Source organism: Lathyrus oleraceus, chromosome 3 (genome assembly GCF_024323335.1).
Source record: "Lathyrus oleraceus cultivar Zhongwan6 chromosome 3, CAAS_Psat_ZW6_1.0, whole genome shotgun sequence".
Lineage (NCBI taxonomy): Eukaryota > Viridiplantae > Streptophyta > Magnoliopsida > Fabales > Fabaceae > Lathyrus > Lathyrus oleraceus.
The window spans coordinates 311,980,949-312,000,607 of record NC_066581.1 but is presented as its reverse complement, the minus strand read 5'-3'; the positions used below and the strand labels follow the sequence as shown (position 1 = coordinate 312,000,607).

At 37.4% G+C, this 19,659-nt stretch overlaps 1 protein-coding gene across 1 annotated transcript in view; it reads left to right on the top strand.

The window, feature by feature from the left end:
* Positions 1–4,388: 4,388 nt before the first annotated feature.
* Positions 4,389–19,659, top strand: part of LOC127131031 (uncharacterized) — a 133,695-nt gene continuing 118,424 nt past the window's right edge. Inside the window, exons 1-4 of the mRNA XM_051059975.1 lie at positions 4,389–4,428; positions 6,125–6,442; positions 6,557–7,537; positions 7,598–7,828. Coding sequence (XP_050915932.1) covers positions 4,389–4,428; positions 6,125–6,442; positions 6,557–7,537; positions 7,598–7,828 — 1,570 coding nt within the window. The remainder of the gene's footprint in view (positions 4,429–6,124; positions 6,443–6,556; positions 7,538–7,597; positions 7,829–19,659) is intronic.

Genomic DNA, 19,659 nt, shown 5'->3' with positions numbered 1-19,659 from the left:
TGCACCTCGCGTGGGCGAAACCTACATTATTTGATACTAGTCTTGATGAGTGCTAAAACTTGGAAAGCATAAACTTAATATTTAATTTGAGGGAATTTGTAATTATTCTGATCTTATCGGCTTATTTATCATATAAATCGTCTCTCACATGCATCAATATACATACAAAATGAAACAGTTATGGCCCCTAGCGCAATTGTTCCCCCAAGTCAATGAGAGAACCTAAGCTAACCTAATAACGATCTAAGCTTCTCCAAGCAAGATCTTCAAGATTATCCTCCTTTGATATTGTATTCTTCTCTTTCTTCATAACATTACATTACATAAAAGAAAATCGTTTTACATACGAGGGAGTCAGATGAGAAAAGAAGTTACATTAAGAGATTAAAAGAGAGGCACGACACGCAGGTCGTATTTTAAAAACCCAAAATAAAATAAAGGAAAACTAAGGCCATAACCGATCACCACAAGACAATAATAACAAACACATTATTATTATTAATTTAAATTTTGTTAATTAAATAAACCAAATTAAATTTCGGCGACCGATCACACTACGCAGAGTTAGTCAGGGGTTCCTATTTGAAATCGACGTCATTTTTCGCATCAACACTTGATACTTTAAAGCACAACTCTTGCGTAGTCACAACCCTAATCGCATAACTCTTTGACAGCCTAACCCTTGTACCGTCATGAACCCTAATGAAACAATTTCATACCGTCAAACACACCTCGATTGTTAATTCAGTATGATTTATCAACACGTCATTGCTTCACCATACTAATGTCGGATCAAGAAGCAAATGACCATTGATCGCTAAAAGGAAAACAACCATTAAGTGTTTGAATGAACGAAACAGAAACAATATATCATATATACCGTATTTTGCATCAGAATTACTTATATCATATATATAACTTGATCGATCTCAATTGTGTAACCTATGAACGATCGATGTATCGCTGTTTGACCATACTAATGTCGGATTCCGAAGCATAGTCAACATCAATCATCTAAATCGTACACATTGGATGCCAAATTTAATTACTCGTTTATTCTTTGATTCATTCTGTCTTTTAATCATATTAATAAAGAAAAATATAGAAAATAAAAGTTATCAGATGCATGGTTTCGTAAGTGGCTCTGATACCACTGAAGGAGATTAGTGATCCAAAACGCAGCGGAAATTAAAAATTTCTCCTTTAGTGATCCTTACGAATAAACATGATCAGTGATAGAATCGTTACCTCTTATGGTGATTGAAACCTTTGATGCAGATCTAAGGAGTGATCACGAACGTTGAATGGTGACAACACCTCTACTCAGTCCACACGAATGGATTCCTTCAATCTCAGTGCTAGCTGCTACGAATGAAGGCTTTGAGTGAGAGTGAGAGAGAGAGAGAGAGAAACGAAATTTCATATAGACAAATGCTTCTGCAAAAGGGTTCTATTTATAGAACCACTTGTATGGGCTATAAGCTAAAAATCCCACTTAAGTGTATGTGGCCCATATCTTATGATATACCAAAATCACTTAAGCACGTGATATCTTACCATATTTCGTAATCTACTTAAGTGCATCGTACCTTACGATTTTCTACAATTCACTTAAGTGCATTGTACCTTACGGTGTTCCTTATTTACTCTATCTCTCATCAATCTGTTTTTTTTTGTGACCCTGTAGGTTCTCGCGACATTGGTAATTATATTAAATCACGTATTTAACATAATAAACAGTGAGCGGTATCTAGAAACATATCACTACTACCCAAGACACGAAAATGTCATGTGATATGACAAATCCTTTTGTGATAATACTTATATGTACAATTATCCTTTTTCCCTTATGTCTATATTGAACACAAGGCATAAACCGTGTCATCCTTGTCCAGTTCAATATTGGCCCCTTAGAAATTTATCCTGTTACGCATGATGGGAAAATTCTATCTAGGTCACTCATGTCCCTCAACATGCTTCGTGGAGTACCCATCAACTATCTTTATGGTCATCCAGTTACGGACAATGTTTGATCAGCAATAAAGCACACGACTATACATCTAGGTTCCATAGGTCGAAGAGTGGTATACACCACTATCACCATGAGAATAACTTATGACACTTTGCATAGCATTCTATATAGTATTCTCATAGCGGGTCAATCCAGTATAAATATTACTCTTAATATTCATACCTATGTTTAAGACTTTATAACTCTTTATCCATGATCCATGAGATGTGATCATCAATCTATATATAAAATAGCTTAATGCTTTAATGTTATCCCACTTTACAACAAAGCTCGACTACAGATACTTTAAGAATAGTATCCCTATGTTTAATGGGGTTAAGTCACACTTGATACATTAAACGGACTAGCTATTCTATGGACTTTATTAAACAAACATAATAAAAAAAAAGCCTTTTAATATTAATAAATAATTCGATTCAAGTACCAAAAGTATTGGTCTCTAGGGCTTACTCTAACACTTATTAGGTATTTTAAGGTCCTAAGACCATAAAAAAAATCACAAGCACAAAGTATATTATAAGCACAAATACAATGACTCAAGTGAGCAAGGTGAAAATGACTGAAACATAAACATCTTACATGAATGTAAATGGCAATGAATGATAAAGTACAAGAGTTTAAATTGCATTAAAGTAAATGACATTAAAAATAAAGTTAATACAAAGAAATGTTAGTGATCGTTAGTGGAAGAAGGTAATTGTTTTAAGTCATTCTTTGAAGAACACTCAACCATCCACTCACAAGCATGAATACATGAACCATAACATCATCCATGAGAAGGGATCCAACTTTGATAAATCAACAAGTATGCAACTAACTCTCACAAATGGAAAAAAGGTTAAGTCTTCATACAATACCATGAGGAATGGGAGACATACAATCTCACTTACAAAAATGTTATGCCTTTGGGACAAATTTAGCTCTATGTTAAGCAATCGTAATTGGACTTATGTAGAAATCACAACTATCTGAGGTCGGGCAATAGAAATATTGGTGTTAATGCATGCTGGAGACAAGGTATAATGACCAAGCTCCTAAAGCATACCACACACAAAAGTAAAATGGGATGGACCTATCTCAATCAAGTTCGTGTTGATTCATCTGACGCAAGGTCATTGATGAATCAACTAGCATTTTGATTTGTTGAGAAACCATTGGTCAATGATGGATTGGGGAAGAAGGAGATGAAGATTAGAAGAGATGAAATGAAATAGAAACCCAAATTGATCAAGGGAGGAACTTCATCTGATAAGTACTATCCATTCACCTTGAGGGATGAGGTTTACACTTCATCAACCCCTAAATCCAATAGTATAGATCAAATTGGAGTTAAAATCAACCAAGATCAAGGTCAAACAGAAGATGAGTCAATACAAAGTCAACCAAATAGCTCAACATAATTTTATGCAATTAAACAATTTAATTAAAATTTTTTAAATGAATAAAAATGCATTTTAAAAGATGAAAAACCTCAAATCCCTTCAAATCACCAAAGAAATGGCCAATGAATTTATCATAGGTCAAACAAGGTCAAAGGACCTTAGACAAATTTTTTGGGAATTTTTTAAAATCCATAAGTATTTAAAATCAATTAAAAACAAGTCAAAAACCATTAAACTCACTAAAAATATCAAATCCAATCCAAAAAATAATTTTAATTCATAACATGGAAGAGAGAATTATTTTAATTTTTTTGGTGAAAGTCCCATATTTTTTGGATTAAAATTGAATTTATAGTGAATTAAATAAGAAAATGCTAATTTAAAAATTAAAATGAAAAATCAAATAATCAGAAAAAGGAGGCCCATCAGATCTCTCTCATTAATTGGGGTTACATATTTGATGCCCAAGCGCATCACATCCACCATGGTCCCAAGTCAACACACGTGTACGCTGGGTAATCATAATGGAAGGCCAAAATTAGAACATGGGGACCAGATCAGATGACCTGGATTGCACCAGCACACCACCGGAGCCCTAGCTCCGGTCATCTTCTCCGGTGACCCTCACCGGACTGGTGACCAAAAATATTCACAAAAATACATGATCCATATACTATTTTGAAGAGAAAAATGTTAGGATCTCGAATCTGACCTCCATTTCCTCCAATTCTCATCATATAGAAAGATATGTATAATTGAAAAATGAGGTATGCAAACTGAGTTGCTTCGATTCAACCTCAAAGCAACTTAATCTTGTTATCTACATTGGTAGAACTTCAGACAACCACAAATTAGGTGATGAATTCTTGAAGTTTGAGAAATTTCACCTTAAGGTGATGAATTCTGAGCTAGATCTTGATGAAAATTCAACTGCCCATGCTTCCTCTTGCTTGCAGGAGATGATTATAAACACAATGGCTTTGAATCCTTGGAGTTTTAGCTCAAAAACAGAAGGTGAACTAAAACTCAATTTCAAATGAAACCTTCAAGGTATTCTTTCAATGGAGGTAATGGGGATTTGCATATCAAAGCTTGGGCAAGGTCCTCCAATTCTGAGGCAATGGACATGTATTTATAGGCTTGTGAATTTATTTCCACACCATTTGAAAAATGGGTCAAAATAGTAACTTGTGTGCATATGCATGCATTTAGGCCCAAATGATGATTGGAACAGGTCCAAATTCGTGCACAATTGATGTTGAGATCACTTCATGAAGCCATGCACTGTTGTTTGAAATTTGAGTTCAAAAGTTTCCAAATAGGGCCATGCAAAATAACCATGCGCAAGTCCCTCAATTTTGATCCAAATGTAATGATCTTGGACTCTTTGGAAAGCTAGAATGAAGGGGAACAACTTTGATGTTGGAACGTTTTCCATTTGAAGCTTGGATCATGATGAATTTTGGTGTGGAAGTTGGAGGAATCAAACATACTTGAAAATTTTCGAAGTTAAAAGTTAAATGACCCCTTTTTCCACCTTGAATAACTTTTTCTATGAGATTCAAATGACTTTCATTCCTTCTTCAAAGTTGTATATATTTCAAGTATATTCAATTTGGTCACAAATTTGACACTATTTGGAGCTTGCATGATGGAGTTATGGATTTTAGAAGTTGAGGAAAATTGCTTGTTCAATGATGATGGCCCAAAATGACCTATAATGTTTCCTCATGGCACATGCCCTTGTAAGTTGAATTTGAACTTTCTCAAAGAAGAAAAGTTGTACAATAAATCTCTAAATTGATCATGAAACTTGGATGACCTTTATATCATAAAAATGGAGCAAGTTATGGTTCTTGGAAGTTGACCTTCTATCTAGGGCACATACAAAATGACCTATAATCTTTCACCATAAAAAATGACTTTCCAAGCAAAATTAGATCTTGATGACGACATGAAAGTTGTTTGGAATGTCATAAATAGAATATTGTATCTTGGAATAATTTTCATATGATAAAAATTGTAGGAGATAGGGTCTAGGGAACCCTAGATTTGATTAGTTGACTTTTCTGGTCAACCTCCTTGAACCAACTTGCACACTTGAAGTTACTTTGATCTTAGAGGCTCATGGAGAATCATATATGATTATGATTATGAAAAATGAAGTATCCCTTGATATATTTGATCAAATGTTGAAGAAACTTGTTGAGGAAGGCACACAAGATACTCAAATGAATTAGGGCTTCCATGACAAACAAGCTTCAAACTTTTGATGAATTCTTGATCAAAATGACAAATAAAGAACGTGGGGATCCATATATGATGCCTAGAATCAAAGTGAATTTTCCGCTACTTGATTACTTGCACTAAGAGTCTCAAACGCTAGTTGTGAGCTTGATAAGGCACAAGTGGATGCACACACTACCTACAAAAGAAATAAAACTACATATAGACATAATTTTGGTATTTTGGTTAGTAAACAAGAGAAAATAAAGTATGATACAATCAAATATGATTGGTGATCTCCCCCAATACTAAGCCAATGAATGATGAGTGAGGAGGATACCAAGTTGTGATCCCAATGCTAATGCAAATCATGAGATGGCATGAGGGATCTTAGGGTCAAAATTGGGGTCTTACATCTGTCATTGAGAATTTTGTGGGTAGTGTTGGAACATTTGAAAATTTGCCTATGAAATTATAAGTCTAGATAACCCGAGAGCTGAAAAGACCCTAGGTCAATCTAGTTTGAATATTGCTGCTAATGACATTGTTGATAAAAGTATTCACGTGACACCCTCTAATACTCTAGTTGATGACCCTGAATTTGGTGTTATGACGGATGTCACAACATCCTTGGGTCAATCTAATCATCCTGTTGAAACCACTAAAGAAAACTCTCATGATGAGTCTGACAATGAGTCTGTTCCTATTGAGTCTTCTGAAAAACCTCAAGAGGATGTGTCTGAAGATGAATCTATTGGTGGTGAGAAAGATGATTTTGATGATGAAAGTATGTCTGTTGAAGGTGAGAAAGTTTTTTTTTGATAAACAATACAAAGAGGAAAGTGTTGGTATGAAGAAGTATCAGTCTACTGATATTGTTAATATAGATGATCTAGATTCCGATGATGAGCTATAGGAAAGAATGTGGCTCTTGGTATTGCTAAGAGATTAAAGAATAGGAAAAGGAAGGTTGTTGTGTCTACAAGCAAGCCTTCTAAGGCATCCAAGAAAAGTGCTGGTTTTAGATATGTAAAAGAATGGAGCAAAGTTGTGACTCCTGCTACCAAGAAAAGGTCCGTGAAAAGGAAGGACGTACCCTTAAGTGATTCTGAGTATGATGTCGAACAAAATGTTCAAGGCATAATGCCTTCACCTAAGAAGGGAGTTGATGGGAAAAAGATTCCTGTAAATATGCCTGAAGTTCCCACTGAAAACATTTTGTTTCATCCTGTGGAAAATGTTGAAAAATGGAAATATGTGTACCAAAGAAGACTAGCTTTAGAAAGAAATATAGGTAAGGATGTTCTTGAATACAAGGAAGTGGTGGATCTTATTGAGGAGGCTGGTTTGATGATTTTTGTTGGTTTTGGCAACTGTTATGAGATGCTGGTGAAGGAATTCATTATGAACACATCTAAGGATTGTGATAGTAAGATGAGCAAGGAATACATGAAGGTTTATGTCAGAGGTGAATGTGTGGAGTTTTCTCCAGAAATTATCAACAGGTTTATGGGTAGGAGTGAGGAAGAGCAAGCTAAGGTGGAAGTGACTGATATTGTTGTTTGCAGGGAGATCATTGTAAAACAAGTTAAACAATGGCCAAGGAAGGGTAAACTGTCAGCTAGTAGGTTGAGTGTGAAATATGTTATACTCCACAGGATTGGGGATGCCAATTGGGTTCCCACCAGTCATACCTCTACCATTGCTACAGGTTTGGGAAAATTTATCTACATTGTTAGAACTAAAACTAAGTTTGATTTTGGGTCCTATGTCTTTGAGCAAACTATGAAGCATGCCAATTTGTTTTCTATGAAGATGCCTATTGCTTTCCCCTCTCTGATTTGTGGTGTAATTCTCATTCATCACGCTGATATTTTGGTCAACTCTGCTGTTGCAAGTAAGAGGGAATCTCGTCTATATTTGCACTATAGGTAGTTTGTAGGAACTCACGTCCCAGACATTATTGCGACATATGGTAAGGATGTTACCAGCTCAACTTCAATGGAAGGAATCATTATTGAGCTAAAGGATACCTGTAAAGCTTTAGATGAGACTATCGAGTCATGTACTGAGAATAAAATTAGACTTGAGAGCTTGATCAAAGCCTTGTCTAAGGAGGATTCTGATGGAAAATTTGAAGGTGATGAGGAAGAGGAAATGAGGATGAAGGAAATTGTTGATTCTAAGTGTTGGCAGCAATTTTGGTAAAACAAAGAGTGTTCACAAGATGTCATGTGTGATGTCTTAACATAAGATATCCTATGTACCTGCTGGAGTTCAAGATCATGTGCATGCAGGATTGTTTCAGAACGCCACATACAATGACAAGGCTTCTGATATGGATGTACCTGCTGGAGCTTAAATGAAAGACATGTTCATGCAGGATTGTTTCAGATGACATACACAATGTCATGGCATCTGATATGGCTGTACCTGCTGGAAGTTATAAAAGGAATTATTGGATTATGCAGGATTTTTCCAGGATGTCAGACCCGACGTCATGACATCCTGTACACAGAACATTCAGTATGAATGTCTGGTGTTTTGTGATTGCACAATTAATGACAATCTTTGGATGATTGAAGATATGGCTAGCTAGCGCATTCAATCATGGATTACAACCAGATTTACTTATTTTCCAAGGAGATCTATATAGCTGTTATAAAAAGATTTGATTAGAAAATAGATTTAGGGTTTTCAAGATGTCCAAGCCCAGCTGAGAGCTTCTATAAAAAGGGACTTAGAAAACCTGTTTGAACACACAACCAAGACTGAGCGAAATATAGAGAGAGAGCTAGGGTTTGTGTCTGTTTAGTCGTAAGACTTGTAGGTCATTCAAGTCATCCATTGATGATTGAATTGGACTGATTTGTGGTTGTAATTTGTCACTCTAAAGCTGTTAAGCAAGAGTGTGTGTCTTCTTGATCAAAGCTGTGAAGCAAGATCAAGAGTGTGTCTTCTTGATTGAAACTGTGAAGTAAAATCAAGAGTGTGTAATTGAAAAGTATTTTCTTTTCACAAGGGAGTGTTGTTTAAAATCACTGGTGTGTGATTGTAAGGGAAGTGAGTGGGTTCTCATATCTAAGAGTGCTTAGGTAGAAGTTGCACGGGTAGAGATTAGGTGAGAAAGACTGTAACTTGTTGAAGTGTACGGAGAGTCTTTGAACTAATTCTATTTTAGTGAATTTCCTTCCTGGCTTGGTAGCCCCCAGACGTAGGTGAGTTGCACCGAACTGGGTTAACAATTGCTTGTGTTATTTGCTTTACCATTTTGTTTATCTTATCCATTGTGTGTTAGCAGACATCAGTGTCGTAACATTACTTTCAACATCTTATATCTGATACCAGAATTTCAATTGGTATCAGAGCAGGCATCCTGCTCTGGTTCTGGGTGAGATCTAGGGGCAATACTTTCTGGTTCAATGGAGAGAGATGGAGGATCTGTTCATAGGCCACCAATTTTGGATGGTTCTAACTATGACTTTGGAAACCTAGGATGGTAGCGTTTTTGAAATTCCTTGATAACAAGGCTTGGAAAGCTGTGTTAACAGGTTGGGTACATCCTGTCATTACTAAAGAAGGAGAAGCCACCACTAAAAAGCCTGAAGAACAATGGTCCAAGGAGGAGGATGATCTTGCTCTTGGAAACTCTAAAGCCTTGAATGCAATATTCAACGGGGTAGACAAAAATATTTTCAGGCTGGTAAACAACTGTGAAGTGGCCAAAGAAGCTTGGGACATTCTCAAGATCACTCATGAAGACACCTATAGGGTAAAGATGTCTAGACTCCAGCTGCTCACCTCCAAGTTTGAAAACTTAAGGATGAAAGAAGATGAAAATATTCATGAATTCTACATGAGTATCCTTGAAATTGCCAATGCCTCTGGAGCCTTGGGTGAGAAGATGTCAGATGAAAAGTTAGTAAGAAAAATACTCAGATCACTCCCCAAGAGATTTTCTATGAAAGTAACAGCCATAGAAGAATCTCAAGACATCTCAAATATGAGAGTTGATGAGCTAATTGGATCCCTCCAAACATTTGAGATGGGAATATGTGATGGAGCTGAAAAGAAAGCCAAGAGCATATCATTTATGTCAAACACTGAAGAGGAAGATGAGGAAGGTGGTCAAGATATTGATGAAGACCTGGCAAATGAGATAGCAATGCTGGGAAGACAGTTCAACAGACTGATAAAAAGGGTAGATGTGAGAGCAAAGGGAAATGTCAAGAACATCACATCTGACATCAGTAAATCCAACAGCTTTGGTAAGAAACCAAAGTCTGAAGAAAAGCCCAAAGAAGTTCAGTGCTATGAGTGTAATGGGTATGGTCATATTAAAACTGAATGTGGAACCTACCTCAAGAAACAAAAGAGGAGTCTTGTGGCCTCTTGGTCTGATGGAAGTGAAACAGAAGAAGCCACAAACCATGTGACTGCATTGACAGGAAGATGGGGGTCTGAGGAAGAGTCAATTGATGATGAAAGAACCCTTAAAGAGTTGTGCCACAGAAAGGCAGGAGTGTGCGGACAAGTTGAAAGCCAGAAGAAAGTGATAACTCAGTTGGAAAATGAAAAGGAAGAGCTTGTGGAAACCATTGTAACACCCTAAAATTTGCCCTCCTCATTCACGCATTCATTTAGCATTTCATATTGCATTTCATCATGTCCATCAGAATTAGATCCAAGAAACTTAAAAAAAAAAATTTTACAAAAATAAATAAATAAATAAATAAAATATAATAGAAAAAACTTGGACTTGGACCTCTCTCATTTGAGCCCACAAAGCCATGAAAATCAGGTTATAAAAGAGGGAGATCAGACAGAAAAAGGAAGAGAAGCAAAATACTCTGAGGTTTCCTTGAAACAAAACCCTTGACAAAACCTGGAGAGAAACCTGATAGAGAACTCAGAGCAACCCCCAGGCAGCTCTGAAAAATTCAATCTGACTCACACACTTTCATCTCACGCAAACCCTAACATTGCCTTGCAAACCCAGCCGTGCCATTTGATTTCAACCGGTCTCTCCCATCAGGTTTGCCTCATTCCCATAATTTTATGCTCTTAATTTGGATCATCTGAATGTATGAGGTATGATGGATGAATTTCATTATGTTTTTGCCCACGGGTTTAATTATGCATGAATGGGTGAAACCTATGCCTTGAATGTTTAATCACATGATTTCTGAATTGTATGCCACAGGGTTTGAGGTTTCTGAAACCATATTGTTATCCATGAAAAAAATGCTTATCGTGTTTCACTAACCCTTTTGTTGAGTTTTTGTGAGGGCTCACAGACTCTTGCAGAGATGGTTTGCGTGGTTTTCCCACTTTATTTGTGGGATACCCCCTGGAGGTTCATTCCGATTACCTGTACTGACTCACCTTTCTTTGATGGCATTAGCTTGGAAGATCCCTGGGTTTCTTACTCCTTTAATTGCTGTTACTTCGGATCTTCATCCGTGTGGTACTTTTACCCCTTTTCCGCATTTTATCGCTTTCTTAGCTGGAAGAGCTCGATAGGAGGCATTTGTTTTCTTTTGTTTATTTACTTCTGAGCCCCCTTGTTGGCACATTTACTTTATACATGTTTGTTTTGTATGTGTTCGTATCCCCACAGGTAGCGCGGTTCCTTCGTCGAGGACTGCCTTTTTGCCCTTTTGCATGAGTAACCCCCAAACCCTAAAACCCAAAGCAACACGTTAACTCCTTCTACTACAGGCGAGTAAGTCTCCAAAGGTCGAGCATCCGGTAGATTGCGTAGTGACGTCGTTCGTCCAAAACCCAATCCATAACCCCGTAGTTAGCCGAACTACGGCTTGCTCTGATTCTCATTCCAGATGAGATATGTAGGCATAAGACGCGATGTCTTAGCGAGCACACATCCCTCCAACCCATAGGTCAGCCGAGCTACAAAGACTCTGATTCTCCTATTCAGATGAGATACGTATGCAGTGGATGCGACATCCGCGTGAGTCATTTTCATTTAACCCCTTTTTTTGGTAAACAACACAAGATAAACTCACACCCTTTAGACAAGAACTACAAAAGTGGACCCCGTAGAGTACTACGGATGCGTAGGGGTGCTAATACCTTCCCTTCGCATAACCGACTCCTGAACCCAAGATTTGGTTGCGAGACCTTGTCTTTTCCTTTCCTCTTTTCAAGTTTACTTCGAGCATTTCCTTTCCCTCCTTTGGGATAAATAACGCACGGTGGCGACTCTTCTGTCATTTTCTTTCGCCGGTTGTTTCTTCGCGCACTGTATTTTTCAGGTTGCGACAACCATCTCAAAATTAAAGGTGGAAGTTCTATTCTTGAATTCCAAACTAGAAGAGATGACTAAGTATGTAAGAATGCTTAACAATGGATCTGCCATCTTAGATAAGGTTCTCCAGACTGGCCAAATAACAGGAAACAAATCTGGGATTGGATTCAAGGCTGAGTACAGTTACACTGGTTGCAAACCAAAATCCAAACCTAATTGCTGCCATGTTAAAAGCAAACCTGAGATGTTACATCAGATGTCACAACAGCAAAAAGGGAAGCATCAAAGATGGAAATGCCAATACTGTGGAAAATTTGGCCACCTGAAGCCCTTTTGCTATAAGCTATATGGCTATCCTGGCCCTGTTCAGTCTCAATACCAATCAGGGTCCAAGCATCACAAGACTGTCAACAAAAGGCAATGGACTCCTAAGACAAAGGTCACAAGTCTCATAGCTCACACTTCCCTCAGAGTTTCTGCCAAAGAAGATTGGTACTTTGACAGTGGTTGCTCTAGACATATGACTGGGAAAAAAACCTGCTAAGTGAACTTCATCCTCATGCCATGAGTTATGTTACCTTTGGTGATGGTGCAAAGGGGGAAATCAAGGGAATGGGTAGGCTGGATTGCCCTGGAGTTCCTGACCTTGATGATGTCCTACTTGTTAAGGGATTAACTGCTAATCTTATAAGCATCAGTCAACTGTGTGATCAAGGTCTGAATGTAAACTTCACCAAAACTGAATGTCTGATTACTAACAAAGAAAACAAAGTAATCATGAAGGGAGTTAGGTCCAAAGACAACTGCTACATATGGAGCTCTCAAGAAACTGGATACTCCTCAATGTGTACCTTAGCCAAAGAAGAAGAGGTGAAGATATGGCATCAAAGATTGGGCCATCTGCACCTTAAAGGTATGAAAAGGATCATATCTGTTGATGCAGTTAGAGGAATTCCCAACTTAAAGATTGATGAGGGAAAAATCTGTGGAGAATGTCAGATTGGAAAACAAATAAGGATGTCACACCAGAGGCTTAGACATGACACAACTACCAAAGTCCTGGAGCTACTTCATATGGACTTGATGGGTCCCATGCAAGTAGAAAGCCTTGGTGGGAAGAAATATGCATATGTAGTGGTAGATGACTTCTCCAGATACACCTGGATCAATTTCATAAGAGAAAAATCTTATGTATTTGAAGTCTTTAAGGAGCTTTGTTTGAAACTTCAAAGGGAAAAATAAAGTCCTGTTGTCAAAATTAGAAGTGATCATGGGAAGGAGTTTGAGAACAGCAAATTTGCTGAATTCTGCTCTTCAGAAGGAATTCATCATGAGTTCTCATCCCCCATCACTCCCCAGAAAATGGTGTGGTGGAAAGAAAAAATAGGACTCTTCAAGAATCAGCCAGAGCTATGATTCATGCTAAGAAATTGCCCTATCATTTTTGGGCTGAAGCCATGAACACAACCTGCTATGTTCACAACAGAGTGACATTGAAGAAAGGAACTCCCACAACCCTTTATGAAGTCTGGAAAGGAAGAAAACCCACAGTCAAATACTTCCATGTATTTGGTAGCAAATGCTATATCCTGGCTGATAGTGAGCAAAGAAGGAAGATGGATCCCAAAAGTGATGAAGGAATATTTCTGGGCTATTCAACAAACAGTAGAGCCTACAGGGTCTTTAATTCCAGAACTAATGTATTGATGGAATCCATTAATGTTGTGGTTGATGACCAACAGACGGATGTCACAGACGATGTTGAGACATCTCTGAATGAGTCTCCAGTTGACCACTCAGACATAAATAAGGAAGAAGAACCTCCTCAAGCTGAACCTGAAGATGACAAAATAAACAAGGGACCCTCTATCAGAATTCAGAAGGATCATCCCAAAGATCTTATCATAGGAGATCCAGATAAAGGAGTCACTACTAGATCAAGGGAAGTAATCTCACATGGATGCTTTGTGTCAAAAATTAAACCCAGAAATATCAAGGAAGCCTTGACTGATGAGTTATGGATCAATGCAATGCAAGAGGAGCTAGGCCAATTCAAGAGGAATGAAGTATGGGAACTGGTTCCTAGACCTGAAGGGGTAAATGTCATAGGAACAAAGTGGATTTATAAGAATAAATCTGATGAACAAGGGGTTGTTACTAAAAACAAAGCTAGATTAGTAGCTCAAGGATATACTCAAGTTGAAGGAGTGGACTTTGATGAAACATTTGCTCATGTAGCTCGCCTTGAGTCCATTAGACTATTACTTGGAGTGACATGTATTCTGAAATTCAAGCTGTTTCAAATGGATGTGAAAAGTGCCTTCCTGAATGGCTACCTAAATGAAGAAGTATATGTTGAACAACCTAAAGGATTCACAGATCCAAATCTTCCACAACATGTGTACAGATTAAAGAAAGCCCTCTATGGGTTGAAGCAAGCTCCCAGGGCTTGGTATGAGAGACTCACAGTGTTCCTCACTGACAATGGATACAAAAAGGGAGGTATTGACAAAACTCTGTTTGTGAAGAATGAAGGAGGAAAGCTCATGGTGGCACAAATATATGTAGATGACATTGTTTTTGGTGGGATGTCAGAACAGATGGTTGAACATTTTGTTAGACAAATGCAATCTGAGTTTGAGATGAGCCTTGTTGGAGAACTGACCTACTTTCTTGGACTACAAGTCAAACAGATGGAAGACTCTATCTTTCTATCTCAAAGTAAGTATGCCAAGAACATTGTGAAGAAGTTTGGAATGGAAAATGCAAGCCATAAAAGGACACCTGCTCATACTCATGTGAAAATCTCCAAAGACGAAAATGGTGTCAGTGTAGATCAGAGTCTATACAGAAGCATGATAGGAAGTCTCCTATATCTCACAGCAAGCAGACCTGACATTGCATTTGCTGTAGGTGTTTGTGCTAGGTATCAAGCTGAACCAAAAGTCAGTCACATAAACCAAGTGAAAAGAATACTGAAATATGTCAATGGCACCAGTGACTATGGGATGTTGTATACTCATGGATCTGGATCCATGTTGACTGGGTTCTGTGATGCTGACTGGGCTGGAAGTGCTGATGATAGGAAAAGCACATCTGGGGGATGCTTCTTTTTGGGAAACAATCTGATTTCATGGTTTAGCAAGAAACAAAACTGTGTATCTCTATCCACTGCTGAAGCTGAATACATAGCAGCTGGGAGTAGTTATTCTCAACTGGTATGGATGAAGCATATGTTGTCTGAATACAATGTCACACAATAAGTCATGACATTATACTGTGATAACCTGAGTGCCATAAATATTTCCAAAAATCCTATTCAACATAGCAGGACAAAGCACATTGACATTCATCATCACTTTATCAGAGAACTAGTAGAAGAGAAGATCATAACTCTGGAGCATGTTACTACTGAAAAGCAATTAGCTGACATTTTCACTAAAGCCTTGGATGCCAATCAATTTGAATGTTTAAGGGGGAAGTTGGGGATCTGTGTTCATGAGAACCTATAGCAAGCAAAGGAGTGTGTGGTTATCCCAGAGGATATTTCTGCCTGGGAAAACTGTGTTGTGGCAAGGAAGCTATTCGGATGCTGATGTTTGAAAGATTGAAGTTATAAGGTCACCTTTGGTCAATTTTGACTAAAAAGGGGGAGAAGTGCTTGATATGGAAGCTATTATGGAAGTTGGATGTGGCTGGACAGAAGGATAACTATTATTGAAAGAAGTGCACAGGTGCTACAACAGAATGTTGTTCTGTTTACAGATGTCAAACAGGATGTCTGATATGGTGCACAGGTGTTGATGTTGAAGAAGATGTTAGGATGACATTCTGGCTGGTACAGGTGTTGGAGTTACAGTGTCTGATATGGTGCACATGTGTTGATGTTGAAGCAGATGTCAGGATGACATTCTGGCTGGTACAGGTGCTGGAGTTACAACAGCTGTTATTTGATGAATGCACAGATTTAGGGGGAGAAGAAGTAACCTTGTGCATTGTGCATTTGTGTGTCTTACTAGTTGCATCCATAACTAGTAATTCTGTTGTTTGTTGCACAGATTTAGGGGGAGGAGAAGTACCCTTGTGCGTGTGTGTATTACTAGTAGCCATAACTAGTAATTGTTTTGCTTCTGCTGCTGATTAAACTTTTGTTATGTTGTTTAACTGCTGATAGTTTGCCTTGTGAACAAAAAGGATAAATATATGTTTTAGCCAAAATTTACCAAAGGGGGAGTTTGTTGATTCTAAGTGTTGGCAGCAATTTTGGTAAAACAAAGAGTGTTCACAAGATGTCATGTGTGATGTCTTAACATAAGATATCCTATGTACCTGCTGGAGTTCAAGATCATGTGCATGCAGGATTGTTTCAGAATGCCACATACAATGACAAGGCTTCTGATATGGATGTACCTGCTGGAGCTTAAATGAAAGACATGTTCATGCAGGATTGTTTCAGATGACATACACAATGTCATGGCATCTGATATGGCTGTACCTGCTGGAAGTTATAAAAGGAATTATTGGATTATGCAGGATTTTTCCAGGATGTCAGACCCGACGTCATGACATCCTGTACACAGAACATTCAGTATGAATGTCTGGTGTTTTGTGATTGCACAATTAATGACAATCTTTGGATGATTGAAGATATGGCTAGCTGGCGCATTCAATCATGGATTACAACCAGATTTACTTATTTTTCAAGGAGATCTATATAGCTGTTATAAAAAGATTTGATTGGAAAATAGATTTAGGGTTTTCAAGATGTCCAAGCCCAGCTGAGAGCTTCTATAAAAAGGGACTTAGAAAACCTGTTTGAACACACAACCAAGACTAAGCGAAATATAGAGAGAGAGCTAGGGTTTGTGTCTGTTTAGTCGTAAGACTTGTAGGTCATTCAAGTCATCCATTGATGATTGAATTGGACTGATTTGTGGTTGTAATTTGTCACTCTAAAGCTGTTAAGCAAGAGTGTGTGTCTTCTTGATCAAAGCTGTGAAGCAAGATCAAGAGTGTGTCTTCTTGATTGAAACTGTGAAGTAAAATCAAGAGTGTGTAATTGAAAAGTATTTTCTTTTCACAAGGGAGTGTTGTTTAAAATCACTGGTGTGTGATTGTAAGGGAAGTGAGTGGGTTCTCATATCTAAGAGTGCTTAGGTAGAAGTTGCACGGGTAGAGATTAGGTGAGAAAGACTGTAACTTGTTGAAGTATACGGAGAGTCTTTGAACTAATTCTATTTTAGTGAATTTCCTTCCTGGCTTGGTAGCCCCCAGACGTAGGTGAGTTGCACCGAACTGGGTTAACAATTGCTTGTGTTATTTGCTTTACCATTTTGTTTATCTTATCCATTGTGTGTTAGCAGATATCAGTGTCGTAACATTACTTTCGACATCTTATATCTGATACCAGAATTTCAGAAATGTTGTTGATGGTGACAAAGATGAGGAAACAAATGGCAATTCTGAAATTTAATGTGTTCTTTTTGTCTTTTGTGGGATATGCTTTGGATAATTGTGCACCTTGAGCGCATATGGTATGTAACTTATAACTATGTATGCTCTGCTACTACTTTTTTTGTTGGTCCTGATAAATGCATGGTTGTTTTGTCAAGATTATGGCTAAAAACAGGGTGTAGTTTTGGTAGATTTCATTATTTGTCGTTTTTTCTTTAAGGGGGAGTACTACTAGAGGGGGAGTAATATTTGGTTCTGATCTAATATTTAGGGGGAGCATGTTTTCTCTTATCTAGCTTAATGATGTCATGATAATATAGTGCTAGTTCGTGTGCTTGATGTATGGTTGCATTAGGGGTTATATCCGATGTCTTGACATCCTGTCTGTGAGAATTTACTTTTCTCTACAGAAGGTTCAGTTTGTGAGAGTTTATTTCTCTCTGATAGTGTGCTCTATGAGGCCGAGTCTTATCTTTTTATGCTACGTATGCCTTTGACGTGTCTTGGTGAAATTTTCTTTTTCACTATGCATTATTTTTTTTGAAGACGTTCTATTGAGGTGATGCTGAAATGTTACCTTCTTTCAAGATGAGTATGTTAGTGTATCCCTTATGTTCTTGGTTGTTTATGCAATTTTTTGGTTTATGCAAGATGAGTTATACAAAGGTTGTTTTAGTCAAAATTTGCCAAATAGGGAGATTGTTAGGTTGGTTGTATTGTAATTGGCTGCATTTTATTAAAATAAGTGTTCTAGCAGGATGTTGGGCAAGATGTCTTGATAGGTTGGTACGACATCGTAGCGTGCCTTGTTTCGTATTCTTGGAAGATTTGTTTCAAGCGTGATATCTCTGAAGATTTGCTGAAGATATGATTATACTGTGGTCCAAGAAGCGTATGTTTCTAAAAGCAACAAAGGTTGGTTCAAGCTTTGCTTTGTTTCCTAATAATGAATGTCAAAACATTTAAGGAAACATTATATTATGTTCCTTGATTTACGCTGAAGATCGTTTTGGATATGCTATTTGATTAGCCCGATTTGTTCATCAAGCCCATACGACTCTCAGGCTATTTAAAAAGGAAGACTCTAAACCTAAGAAGCTCTGTTATTTTGTGTGATAATGCGAATTAGGTTTTAGTCTGTTCGTTGTTGCTTGTGAACCACTCTTGTATCACCTTGATGATAGACCTGGAATGATAGTTGAGTTGTATTTGTGAATCACTCATAAGCTTTTAAGCACGAGTGGATTCTGTTTATTGGAGTGTGTATCCTTTTTATTTGTTTTCTTTATTATCACGGGTTGAATGATTGAGAGGAAGTGTGAGGGGTATCATATCTAGAAGAGTCTTAGATAGAAATATCACGTGTATCAATTAGGTGCGAAGTCTGTAAACCGGAGGTTGTTTGCATATGACTTCAAACTAATACTATTATAGTGGATTTCCTTCTTGGCTTGGATGCCCCCAGATGTAGGTGACATTGCACCGAACTGGGTTAACAATACCTTGTGTTATTTACTTACTGCAATTTACTTTAAGTTGGTTATTGTTGTTTGTGTCGTTACGATGTCTAGACATTGACTTCGACATCCTGGTGTTCTGACATCATATACGACATCTGATCTTTATGAGGCAAAATTTCAAAGGATATTATAAAATATGTTAATTGAGCATTCCATGAATAATGTAGAGAGACATGAATTACCTAGATGATATTTTCCCGTCCTATATATGCAAAAATAACATCTACGAGGGCCTTGGTCAATTATGACTATAAAATTCTCAATCATGCTTAAATAAGTCTATATGACATATTGCATTTATTTATTGTTACTAAGTATACTCGAATATCAAAGAATATAATATTTGACTATACAAGGGTGATACATATTATGTTAGCTGTTTAATATAAATTTAAATTCAAAAGGGTAATTATACACATTATCATTATCAAATAAATGTTAAATCCTATCATATGACATTCTTGTAACTTGTTTAGTAGTAATATATTTCTAGATATTTCTTTTTGTTTAAATATGTGATTTTATATCATTGACAACACTACTAGAGTCTACAGGGTCACACACATAAGCAGAGATATATGAGAGATTACATAAATGAATATGATTCATTTATGATTCGGTGGTGCACTCTTATGATGTACCATCACAAATGTAAGATCCATGACACAATGTAAGTTATGGTTGTAGCGGTAAATTCATGATCATCAAGCTATGGATAAGCTAGACATCAAATAACAAGAGTCGCCTTTTATTGTTTCCAAGGGAAAAGGGAAAAAG